The sequence below is a fragment of the Lipotes vexillifer genome, unplaced genomic scaffold (genome assembly GCF_000442215.2).
Source record: "Lipotes vexillifer unplaced genomic scaffold, Lipotes_vexillifer_v1.1 scaffold239, whole genome shotgun sequence".
NCBI classification, from domain to species: domain Eukaryota; kingdom Metazoa; phylum Chordata; class Mammalia; order Artiodactyla; family Lipotidae; genus Lipotes; species Lipotes vexillifer.
The window spans coordinates 1,071,988-1,085,248 of record NW_006769620.1 but is presented as its reverse complement, the minus strand read 5'-3'; the positions used below and the strand labels follow the sequence as shown (position 1 = coordinate 1,085,248).

At 38.5% G+C, this 13,261-nt stretch overlaps 1 protein-coding gene across 1 annotated transcript in view; it reads left to right on the top strand.

Moving 5' to 3' along the window:
- SLC25A26 (solute carrier family 25 member 26) overlaps window positions 1-13,261 on the top strand; it is a 146,131-nt gene that overhangs the window by 35,950 nt on the left and 96,920 nt on the right. The window contains exons 4-5 of the mRNA XM_007445669.1: window positions 1,710-1,814; window positions 2,947-2,994. Coding sequence (XP_007445731.1) covers window positions 1,710-1,814; window positions 2,947-2,994 — 153 coding nt within the window. The remainder of the gene's footprint in view (window positions 1-1,709; window positions 1,815-2,946; window positions 2,995-13,261) is intronic.

Below are 13,261 nucleotides of genomic sequence, written 5' to 3'. Positions count from 1 at the left end.
TAAGTCTTGTCAGTTTGGGGAGAAAAATAACTTCAGGTCATTAATGCACTCCAACTGATATGTTATCCTAACCATTATCAGTTGGAGTGCATCCACATAAAGTACTATTACTTTTGAGCTACTTTTCAGAGGTGATATGCCCTTGTTAGCTGACTCCATGACACCTAGAATCGCATTACATGCCATCCCGATCCCTTGTTTCCTGGGGTTGCTGAGGCCTACCTCTGTTCTGTGCCTACTCTGCTCTTACCAAGGCTAATACCAAAGAAGGATTTGCCAGTGTTTATACCTAGAGCAGGGGTTGGCAAACCATCACCTTTCTTTATAAATAAGGTTTTATTGGAACACAGTCACACCATTCACTTACACATTATTATCTATGGCTGCTTTTGTGTTCCCACAGCATGGTTGCACCATTGTAACAGAGACCATTTGGCTTGCAAAGTCTAAAATATTTACTATTTGATCTTTTACATTAAAAGTTTGCTGATTTGTACCTTAGAGCTACTTAATATTAGAAAGACAAAGCCTTATATAATATCCAAATTGGGTAGTAATCTCAAATTAGGAATTAGGAGACTCTTGAAAAGGGCAAACATCCTATTTGGTGGGATGGTTTTGTTAAATTTCTTGTTGCTACCGTTTTGCTGCGTGTGTCACTGAAGATTGTCCACATTTCATACTATGCCTCAAATATATATATTTGTATATGAAATATATATTGTAAAGGTTTTAAAATTAATCTCCTTAACCATATACAAAACATTGAACACCAGAGTCAGGTGTGTGAATTCCACATTGGAAAAAAAGTTTGTATCCTTGACAGGCTGCTTAGTGTACAGAGGCTTAAATACAGGACTTCCATTAAAACAGTTTAAAATATCAGTGTATATATGTCTCCCTCCCTGTTGCCTGCTGCCCTTTCCCCTGCCTTCTGTCCTTCAGTGGGCAGACCAGTTCTTTCCGGTTTGACCAATTCTTAATATTTCTGAAGATAAGTGGGCTACTGAAGGCAGAGTCCTGGAAGTGTGAGGCTGAGTGGTGTGTAACTGACCCTGGCATGTCACCAAGGGTGATGTTACAATTGTTTGTTGACTAGTCGGGACCTATGTCAACTCAAATGCTGGAGCAGGGCCCGGGAGTGCCTGGAGTTACTCCTCAGCTGTTGGGTGGTGGGGAGGTCGGGGGGTGCTGTGGTTGGGAGCTGGCCGAGGCTGGGGGTGGGGTGAGATGGAGGGTTTGGGGTAACTAGCCGCTTTTCAGTCTTGCCTCTACTGATGTGTGTTACTCCAGTAAAGCTAAGGCCCTCTTGCTTCATTCATTGAGCAAACATGTTTGAAATGGCTGTCACGTGAATGCCAGGTGTCCTCGTAGGTATTGGGAGTTGCAGAATGAGTGTATATGCTTCTTCCCATCCAGTGGCTTATAGACAGATTTGTTTGGAGCAGTGAGGCAGGAGCTAGGAGGATCTACGTGGGACCAGGGAGGAGAGGTTCTGTGTTGGTAACACAATGCATGTCCAGTAATGCTCTAAGTGTTTTAGGTTAAAAAAAAACAAAACAAAACCGGAAAAAACCCCAACTTTTCGCATCTTGAACTGAGCCTGTACATTATGCTTTTGTTTAACTGGAATTTTTGCTTATGAAGCTATTTCCGTTTTCATAGCAGTTACTTCTTTTTAAGGATATAATTAAATTTGTGTATTTCAGGTTGCTTGCCTGATTCGGGTTCCTTCTGAAGTAGTTAAGCAGAGGGCACAGGTATCTGCTTCTTCAGGAACATTTCACATTTTCTCTAACATCTTATGTCAAGAGGTGAGAATGTGTTTTTAAGCTCTCTTATTGAGAATATTGTGTGGTAGCTAATAGGAACACTGTGGCCCTCATCCTAGGAGCCTTAGAAGAGACCTTAAAGCTAAATTTATTGTCCAATTATAGCAACTTTTTATGCTAACATTATCTTTGCCTTTCCATTGTTTTCAAAATTTTTAGTTTCATTTTTATTTCTTTTTCAAATTTCTAAACAACCACACTACTAAATGTGTGTCCTACATTGCAGTAGTCTTATCATTCTTTTGGAATCAGATATAGAATAAATAGTGAATATGTAAAGTGAATAAAGATATTAAAACATCAGTATAGAATTTGAGGACCCATGGAAGAGACCTGTGGTAATGGACTGATATTAGTGACCAGTGTCGTAATGTTTATATAAAAATGTAATTCCTCTTGTACTGGTTCATGTTAACCTGTGGATCAAATTTCATGCGTGCTGCCCATGTGGCTAGGGACCAGTGAGCTGCTCTTCTTTATAGTTTGTACAGAAGCCCTTTTTTTTCTTTAAAATGGAATCAGTCACATGAAAATTTCAGTGAGTCTAGGTTTTAGAAAAGTTTTATTCTTAATCCCTCTGTCACCTAGGTGAGCAGACATTGAGTGTTTAATTGTATGATTGAGATCAGTTCAGTAAAGGGTCCCTGTTGAATCGTGTGGATAGTTAAACAGATAAGTCAAGGCTTGTCTAGAGGTATCTCTCACTATTGAGAGATTATTCATGCATTGTGACGTCTTATAATTGAAACTATAAAATATAGTTCTGTTCTTTTGTGAAAGGATAATTGGCATTCTGTGTGCATTTGGTTTTGAAAATGTTTATTTAAAGCTTCTCAAGTATTTTTTTTCAAGAGAAGAAATGTTGAAAATAAGTACAGTTTAATTAATATGTAGTCAGCTTTATTATTAGAGATGTTCCCATTTTAAAGGGAGCTGATCTGAGCTTTATATACTTTAAGCCAGTTTAAAAGCTTTAACCTCTTATAGAACTGTAGTCATTTTGAATATTTCAAAGCTCAAACTTTAGAAGACGTAAATCTGCTTCATGCAGAATGTCATTTAGAAGTCTCTGCTATTCTAACTTTCTGAGGTCTTGGCTTTTTGTTTGTTTCAGGGCATCCAAGGATTATATCGAGGCTACAAAAGCACTGTTTTCAGAGAGGTAAGTAACTTAATTTCCAATATTGAACTACAAAAGAATGATATGCTTTGTTTAGTAAATTTATTTGGAGAGACTGGTTTAAAAAATTACAATGGGAAATTATCACTTTTTAAAACACTGTTTAGTCTTACCGTGGCTCTTACATCTGATGACTGGGTAGAATGGGTCAGCTGAAAGAGCAGCCCCAGTGGTCAGAAGGCCCATCCTAGAGCTTCAGTCTTATCATAGGCGGCTACATGGCTGTGATAGCTAAGATATGAAGAAATAACTACTAAGGGTAAGATATCAAGTTAATTACTGTAATAAACAGAATGAGTGAAAAATTGGTAAGGAAAGAAGCACTCTGGGAGACAAGTGTCCCAAAGGGCTATTTTTATGTGAAAAATCATGCAGTTAGCTCTTGTCTTCCTGATAGAAAAATATGATGAATTGGGAAGTTCAGTCTGGACTGGAGAGCTGACCCTGCCCGTGACTTGCAGTGCAGTGTGCCCCCAGAGAAAGCCTTCCAGTTTCGAAATTCTGTGGTTCAATAAGTGGTCAATGTCTTCTTTTTTTGGTTGAAAAAGCAAAGTGATTTTAGTACATATATTACTGCAGGAAGCATGTTTTAATTTTTGGCTTATATAGAGGAGGCTATTTTGAAGTTTAAAAGTTGATTTATAGATAACTGGGATATGGGATATAAGAGAAGTCTTCGGTTTGGGACATAAGTTTTTTTTTTTTTTGTGAGTGTAAATCCTAGGGTTTTTTGTTTTTTAGCTTTTTGACATATAATTGACAAATAGAATTGTGAGGCATTCATAGCGTACAGTGTGATGATTTGATATAGGTATACATTGTGAAAAGGATTGGGACATAATCTTCTATTAAAATACAGAAGAGATTCTGCATACCTCTGCTCTGAATCCTTGTTTTCTGTTTGGATTTCCCTTGGATGCTAAAACATTCTCATTTATAAAAATGTGTTCAATTTAAATAAATATTGTCATAATTAGCAGAATATTGAAATCTTTGAAGTCTGAATTTTATTCCCAGGTAGTCTTTTTGTTTATTTTGTTTGTTTGCTTGTTTGTTGTTAGTATAGATTACAGTCTTCTTTATGAAACACCAGCACTGTTACATGTTATTTAAAGTTTTGATTTCCACAAAGTAATAACCTTTAGTGTAGTGTGGTGTAGTTGATGTATATCTTTGAAAAACTTCTGAAGCCAGACTGAATGTTTCAAAATTAGTTATTTGTGTGAAGATGACTTCTGCCTTTCAAAATACCACCTGCACTGTATCTTCATTCTGTACTTATTTTCCCACTCACTAAACACATGTTATTTACTCAGGTTTCACCTGGGTGAGGTGCAGAAAGAGGGGGCAATAAACCTTTTTTTGTTTTTCTGAGAGATGCTGAATAAATGAATGTATTTACATGCCAGAGAATACTGGTTATGCATACAAATAGATAAAACACATGGTTACAACTGCATTCTATTCTTTTAAAAATTTGTGTTTTTTTTTTTTTTTTTTTTTTTTTTTTGGCGGTACGCGGGCCTCTCACTGCTGTGGCCTCTCCCGTTGCGGAGCACAGGCTCGGGACTCGCAGGCTCAGCGGCCATGGCTCACGGGCCCAGCCGCTCCGCGGCATGTGGGATCTTCCCGGACCGGGGCACGAACCCGTGTCCCCTGCATCGGCAGGCGGACTCTCAACCACTGCGCCACCAGGGAATCCCTAAAAATTTGTTTTGACATATGTCACACTAGTAATTAATTTCTAGGCTGCATTTCTTGCAAAAAGTGTGCCCCTAGTGAGATGACTTTTTGTTTACTCAAGATGGCAGTGCTTTGTTGGAAATTTAATTGGGATCTTCTGCATTATGCATTTTCATAAAAGTATCCTTCAGAACTGATTTTAGTTGAAATATTGCTTTTGTACAGGTTCTCTCATAGAATAAGAGTTACTGCTAAATGAAACATCGCTTCTTTTCAAAATGAGAAAAATAAGAAGTGATGTATCTGCTTTAAACAACATTTTTACATTATAAATAGTTTTCAATTCTTACATCGTTCTGACACCAATACAAATCTTTTCGCACTAAATGAAACATCCCTTCTTTTCAGAATGAGAAAAATAAGAAGTGATGTATCTGCTTTAAACAAAATTTTTACATTATAAATAGTTTGAATTCTTACATCGTTCTGACACCAATATCAAATCTTTTCACCAAGAGCTTGTTTGATTGTTTCAATAAGAAAATACATTGAAGCCTTAGTGAGAGTCACCAGGAAACTCATACATTTATTCTGTGTACAGTTTTTTCTTTAAAATAGTTTTATCTCCCTCGCGGTAGCCCATTAGAATGAGATTGAAGTTTGAATCCATGCGTTATAAGATAGATTATGTGTGATCTTTAGATTTTGTGAATGCTGTCACATGGCTTTTACTACGTTTGATTTTTGTGGAGATTGCATGCTTATCCCTTATGTTCTCCTAAATTATTTTAGTTACTGTGAATTTTAGATGGAGTGTAAGCAGGGTGAACCGATTATACTCTTTACCTCACCCTTTCAGTATTCATTTTCCTCATGATCTAGGCCAAATTAGATGTGGCCAAGCATTGTGGGGCAGTGTGGTTATTCCAGTAAGATGGAAACGGGGAGCAAAGTCACAGCTGCTTTCATAGCCAGGGTAATTTCAGAGGGTCCGTTGTCCCGAAAGTTCTGTGGAGAGCAGCCTCACGACCTTGGAGGTGAATTAGAAAGAAAGCAGAGAAAAGCAAGTCGTTTCCAAAAAAAAAAAAAAAAAAAAGTAGGAATAAGTTAGGCTCAGCAAATGCATTTTATCCACACATTCTACACGACAGTCGTTTTAAGAGTGCCTGCTGTGTCTTGGGCACCACGCAGAACACTTCTGCCCTGAAGGATTCATATTCTGGTGGGGAAGGAAACGGGGGGCAGACACTTTACAGGGCAGTGTAATAGGGCTGAAATGACACGTATATCCAAGATGCAGCAGAGGTTATAGAGCAAGCAGTGCTTGAGTGGTACCCAGTATTCATTGCATTAATAAAAATTAGTCTGGACTTAATTCTTGAAGAGGTGTCACTTAGAAGTAGTCCAGGAGACAGGAAGATGTAACAACACATACAAAGCCCCAAGGGTGTGAAAGAACACACGTTGTGTGTACCTTGCTTATCGAAGCACAATTGGGGTTTTCACACCCAGCGAAGAGGCAGGAGTGATTTCCCTCTACCTCAAGCCTGTGCTTCAAAAAAGCACTCACCCAAGTTGGGTATTTTCCAGGAGGAATGGTTGAACCTCTCACCCCAGCCGAATGTTTGCCAGGGACCTGGAATCAGGCATATGGGAAAAGCTCTCACAAGAGCCTGACATATGTCCACTGGAGTTTGGAGGATAAATTACTGGTTTTTAACTGTTATCTGCAATGAATCTCACAGTGAAATGCAGTTGGAGCTGTCTCACTGGCAGGATGTTGCCGTTTTGGTAATGAGTAACTCCTGGCTTCTTTTTGGTAGATGAGTGTAGCAACTAAAGAGATCTGAGATAGGTGAGAATTATCTCCCCCTCTCACCCTTAGTTTGTTCCCAGGCTTCCATAACGCAAATCTCCCACCAAATTCTGTTACACACGCAATCAAAATCAAGCACTCGGGCGGGCCAGAACAAGTCATTCATCCTGTTCTGTGAGTTCACTGACGCCCTCAATCTGTCCCTTTAGGTGCAACATTCCCCACTCTGACTGCAAAGTTCACTCGCAAGTTCCAAACCCAGTTTCCCTTATTGTCTATTTCAGGCAGTGAGAATTTTCTCTAATTTACTGGCTGGAAACAGGAACCTTTAGGAATCAAGCCTTAAGAATCGTCCTTCAAATCCTCTTTCCCAGCTCTTATCATTTCCTTTGCCCCCAAGGTCTTCATGTTATATAAGTCTCTTGTGTGTTTTTCCAGAGCTACCCTATCCTAGGTGTTTAGCATCTTATTTGATTTTTAACCAAAATATTTTAGAGATCATTTTTTATCACTTTATAAGGGGCACGCTTTTTTATGATTGTGTAGGACTCCATTGTACAGAGGGATCATTGTGCCACCACTTCCTCATTGGTGGGCAGGACAGACATGCTACAATGAATAATACTCTTCCTGTGTCATTTCATACGTGGTTGAGAATGTTTGTAGGTTAGATGCTGAAAAGTGGAATTTCTTGGTTAGGGGTGTATGGGCATTTGTAATTTTGATGCAAATCGCCAAATTGCCCTTCGCAGAAGTACCAGTCGACCCTTTTGCCCACAGTGTGGGAGCTCTCTGTTGACCCCTGCCTCACCAACGGTACTAGCAATCTCAGAGGTGAAAAACGATCTCACTGTAATTTTAATTTTAAGTGAGACTGGGTGTATGAACATATATCTGACAACAATTTTCTTCCTTTACTGTGAACTGATGGTTTGAAATTATATTGAAGTTATGGTGAGAATTAAATGAAGAGATCCATATGAAGTGCTTTCTGTAGACCCTGACACATAGGATGTGTTCACAGTATGTTAACTATGCTTAATAGTACTCTTGGTAACTGAAAGAGCTTTTGACAGGAAGTGACATCTCAGTGTGGAATGCCAGTGTCTCACCAGCTGTCTACTCTTGGCAAGTTACTTAACCTCTCTGAGCCATTTGCCCCTCTGTGCTAGAAACTTTGTGTCAGTTGTTCTTGGCTGCAGTCTCACAAAGGAGGTATTGCAGCAATATGGTCTGCTAGGACCAGAGATGAAGAAAGCTGCCTCTAGGCTGTCAGTTTCTTGAACAGGGATGCAGCCTTGATCTGCCTGCATGTAAATGTGTGAATGCCATTTCATGATGATGAATAACAATAGTTGTGTTTGAACTAGAGGCTGGCTAACTGTTACTGCTTAAAAAGCTTCTCAGCTACAGTTGGAGAGTGTTTTATCCAAATGTCTTGTAGAATGGAATTGTTTATTCACTTAACAGATTGCAACCTGCAACTGATTTTGTGTTCGCTGGCTACTTCTGTAGGAAAACAACCTGTTGGTTATAATAATGTACAGTTACCCTAATTGATAGTTGAACCAATCAAAATTACTAACATAAATGGGTTGGAAAATTTTTTATGATTATTCTTTTTTGGGTCACATTGGTAATTTACTGGAATTTTTTCTCCAGATAAGATTACCCACTTAGAGGAAGTCTTTCTTTTTAAGATTGCAATACTTGATTGTTTTCAGTTGAAAATATTTTCGTGCAACTGTAGTTAGAATTATTACTTATTTACCGTTCTTAAGCCTGTGTACTAGTTTCTGCTTTCATGATGGAAGAGAAAAAGAAGTGTTCTCTGATGAGAATTTTCCTGCTTGTATCAATGCTCTGTATCTTTGTGTGTCTTTGTATGAAATTGTTTCCTTGGCATTATCTCTTTCTTTCTTTTTTGGTTTATCTTTACATTTAAAAAAATTAATTAATTTTTTAAGCGTTGGGTCTTTGTTGCTGCGTGCAGGCTTTCTCTAGTTGCGGTGAGCGGGGGGCTACTCTTTGTTGCGGTGCGCGGGCTTCTCATGGCGGTGGCTTTTCTGGTTGCGGAGCATGGGCTGGAGGCGTGTGGGCTTCGGTAGTCGTGGCTCGTGGGCTCTAGAGCTCAGGCTCAGTAGTTGTGGCTCACGGACTTAGTTGCCCCGCGGCACATAGGATCTTCCCGGACCAGGGCTCGAACTCGTGTCCACTAGCATTGGCAGGTGCATTCTTAACCACTGCGCCACCAGGGAAGCCCCTGTCTTTACATTTCAGTTTTGTCTGTCTGTGTAAATACGCCTGCTCTTCCCAGACAGCATATAAGTTACCCTTGAAGACAGTAATTGGGTTTTGACCTCGTTGTAGTATGCACAGGCTCTGCAATAACACCTTCCACAAGCTCAGAGCTCAGTAAATATTCGTTGCTTTTTTCATTCCTTTAAGTTTGATTGTCTTTCGTTCAGATGCTGTTAGACACTGACTGTTTCAAAGTGCCGGGGGAGCTCTAGGGTTTGGAGTTATGCTGGGTGGGGGTCAGCCTCTGACACGCTACATTGTAAGGTATTCGCATTACATAGGTGCTGAAGTACCAAAGACTGTACCCTTTTCTGAGTGTACCATCTTCTTACGCCTGGAAAAAATAGTTTTTATAAGCCTGATTTCATTAGAAAAGTAATCGATTCCCTTTTTTCCCCATATATCTTACTAATTCACTATAAAGGGAAAAAAAGGTTGTAAATCTTTCCAAACTTTTAATGTGAAATCGTTTTTCAGTTAAAGTGCAATGCAAACATATTGAACCTTGTTTTAATCCTACATAATTCATTTTATTAACTATGACCAAATAGAACATCTGTTAAAATTCCATAATGTTAGCTTCATGGGAAAAGAAAAAAATCTGTTTGCTCTTGGAATTTGTTCATTCTTTTATTGTTCAGGCTTTCAGTAAATGTGTAATAAGACATTCTTATTAATGGGAATATTAAACAAATGAAAATGAAATATTGACTTTAATCACAAGCGGTTTATAAAATGTCACCTAATGGCATTTACTTTATTATAACTTTAGAGATGGTCTGTGAGGAATGCACAATACTTCATTCTTTAATCCAGAGAACATAAAATTATTACTCCTCAAATATGGATTTTAGCGTAGTTTTTCATCATCTCTTAAATAAACAGACATTTTTAGAAAGAACAATTTAGTAAAATTATCTTAATGTGGAAAAATTGCTTTAGCCGTTTAGTGCATATTTTCTCATGTTTTGTTTACATAAAACCAGCTGCTATTTACTTTTCTCATTCTTTGGACAGATTTCATTTTGCACTGTACAGTTTTGAAAAGGCTACATATTTCCATTGTTGTGTGTTGGCTATGTTGTCTAGAAGAGATACTAGTTCCTGTGTGTAGGGTTTACTGAGAAGTAAATCAATAGTATGAATCTTCAGTGTAAACGTATAGGAAAGCTGTTGGATAAAGGTGGAAACTGTCTTTTAATTCTTTTTAGATGTTAGCATCATACACCATGATGTTGAAGTAGCTTTGTCTAGGATGTTCCTTTGTGTTTTTCATCTCATGTGAAATATCCTGTCCCTTCATATTTGTGTGTTAATTTAGGTGGCAGATGGGCTGTAAATAACAAAATCTGACTACAGTGGCTGAACTAAATACAGTTTAGTATTAGAACTTTTTTGTTTTCTCACTCTCACTCTGTAACAGGAAATCTGGAGATGGTCCCTCTAAGGCTGGTGTACTGGTTAAATGAGGGCATGAGGATGCAGGCCCTTTCATTCTGCTTGCGGAACCTTAATACTCTGGCTAAATTACTCATGGTTACAAAATGGCTGCCGCACTTTTTGGCGTCACAGCCCCTTTCCAAGTATGAAGAAGTGGGAAAGGCAGGAGGCGTTATCTGTCAGTCTGTTTACTTGGAAAACAAAGCTTTCTTGGGCCAGGTGTCTAAAGCTCTCCTGAGTTGCATGGGGATCGAGAAGTTGAATGTGTATGCAGCTTTTCAGTGTGGTAGGTAAAGGCTGGCAAAGAGGGGCTTGGGAGTCACCACCCTACAGTGTCTGCTGTATTTTATCTGTTGGAGTCCTTCTAGTTCAAGCTCAGTTCCTTCTGAAAGGGAACCATTTCATACACCGCTGGCTTAAGCGCCGTAGTTGGGGACCCTGTTGTTCATATCCAGAGCACTTGTCTAGACTACAATTATTTGGACATTTAATTCTACTCTGTAAATGTTGATGTCTGTTCTTATTCTTTCCCCACCACCTTTGCCCTTGTGGGAACAGTGTGGAAACTCTTCTTTAAAAATCATTTGTCAGTCTCTTTATAATCATTATTCTGAAAATGGAATTTATTTCAGTTACTTTTTTATACTGTTTTGATTTTAAAGATCTCAGAATACCTGTATTGATATACTGTATGTAGACACTTTCCTTAAAAAATATGTAAATCACAAGTGAAATAATAGCTAATGCTTACCAAATATTTACAATGTTTCAGTCACTGTGCTAAGTTCTTAGCATGCCTTATTTCACATAATACTCACAATAACCCAAAACATGATCCCTGCTTGGTGGAAACTGAGGCTTAGTAAGGCTGTGGTTTGTCCAGGGTCTTTTTTTTTTTTTTTTTTTTAATGATTTCTCCATATATACACTGCCTTTTAATTAATTAATTAATTAAATTTATTGGCTTACTGGCTGCATCAGGTCTTGGTTGCAGCACGTGGGATCTTTCATTGTGGGGTGCGCGGGCTTTCCTCTAGTTGTGGCGCGTGGGCTTAGTTGTCCTGCGGCATGTGGGATCGTAGTTTCCTGATCAGGGGTTGAACCGGCGTCCCCTGCGTTGCAAGGCGGATTGTTAACCACTGGACCACCAGGGAAGTCCCTTGTCCGGAGTCTTACATCCAGTAAGGGAGGAAACCGAGGACTTGAGAGCCCATGATATTAGCCCCCATGGTGAGTTATATAGTTTGCATTTTATACGCAGACAAATGTTGGGGGAGAGGAAAATATATGTTTAAAATTCATAGTCCATATTTATATCTTTCTCACTTTTTATACTTTAAGTAGACATTAGTGCCAGGAGTTTGGGGAAAATAAGTTCTCAGCAACTAGAAGTCTCCATGACGTTAAAAGGAAAGTTAATCAGAGGACATAAGCAAAAGGAGATAGAGATATTCATGGAGAGCAATGGCTTTTAAGTGCCTATTATCCCAAATGTTTGCTTGATTTGGTCTTAATCATTCAGGTGTTAGTTCACATGTCCCTTCTCTGAGGGGCCTACTTTGACCCCTCTAGCTAACAGACACCTGCCAAAACCCCGCTCGCTCACTTGGTACCCTAGCAAGTACCGTTATCTGAAATTATCTTCACTTTTTGTTTATAAATTTATTTCCTGCGTTCCTCTGATAGAATATACACACTTTGAGGGCAAGTGCTTCTTGCCTGTTTTGTTCCCTTCTATTAATCCAACACCTAGAAGATTCCTTGACATACAGCACACTCAGAAAATATTTGATGAACAAACCAAGGACTTAATCACACTTGTCAGAAGTAGACTAGTTGTAAATACTTAGATATTTAAAATCTCCGACAGATGCTCAGGCCTAAGATGCATTTGGCGAGAATTATGGAGTCAGTCCTCACTTAATTCCCAGGCAAGTTAGTGGTTTTCTGCCGTCTCAACTTTCTGCACTTCCAGTGAGCTTAATTTTCTCCTTGTCTCTTCTTATCATATTTCCTGGTATTCTTGTGCCTTCCACAAATAGCCCTTATTTTAATTTTGTCATTTCTTGTTAGGGGTTGCTCCTATGAATATTTTATATATGTAAGACACTTTTTGAAATGACATATGAAAATAGTAAGCAACTTGTTCATGAAGAAAATATTTTATCAGTTACGTGCAAACTATGTCCTATGAACACTGGGTAAAAATTACTCTTGAGAGTCTTAGGATTGTGTACTATCTTATCGTCTGAGCAAACACCATCTTATAAGAGGTATTAAGAAAGAAACTATATGTATTAAGAAAACCAAATGTGAAGGTAAAATCTAGAATGTTTATATATGAATAAAGGATTGTGGTTGCAGGGAGTCATTTAAAAGAGCTATTGAAAATGGGTTTCACTATCTGGTAGCAGATTACCCTGGGGTTATATAATGATAACAGTTACAGTTTGAATTCTGATCATGTATAATACTTTACTTGTATTTTTCTAATCTTCAGATAAAACTGTAAGATATTAACCTTTTTGTTTGTTTGTTTTAAAATTGATCAGTAGCATGGGCTTGGAAAAGCGAGCTAGTTAGTATATGTAGTATATGGCAGGTCTGGAAGCAGAGGCCCAGCCTATGTGATTCTAAAGCCTGTGTTTCTGGTTACACTTTGCTTCCTGCTCATGTTTTGCAGATAAATTCACTATTCATTGTGCTCAGAATTTTTCAGTAAATTGTGTGAAAATACAGTGGTAGTATATCTTTGAGACTTGGACCACATCTGTTAACTTGAAGTGGAGCGCAGTTTCTGAGTGTTAGAAGATTCTAAACAATAGAAGTGGAGCCATCTGTATAGGCAGAACACAGTGAAATGTGCTTCTGAATTAGGCAGTAATATTGATTTCAACATCTTCTTTCCTCTAGCCTTTGTGAAGTTTGCTTAAAAATGCTTTGACTGAGTTTAGCTTTCTGTCCTCTTTCGCATATATTCTGAGAAATAACCCAGTAGATGGGAAAGAG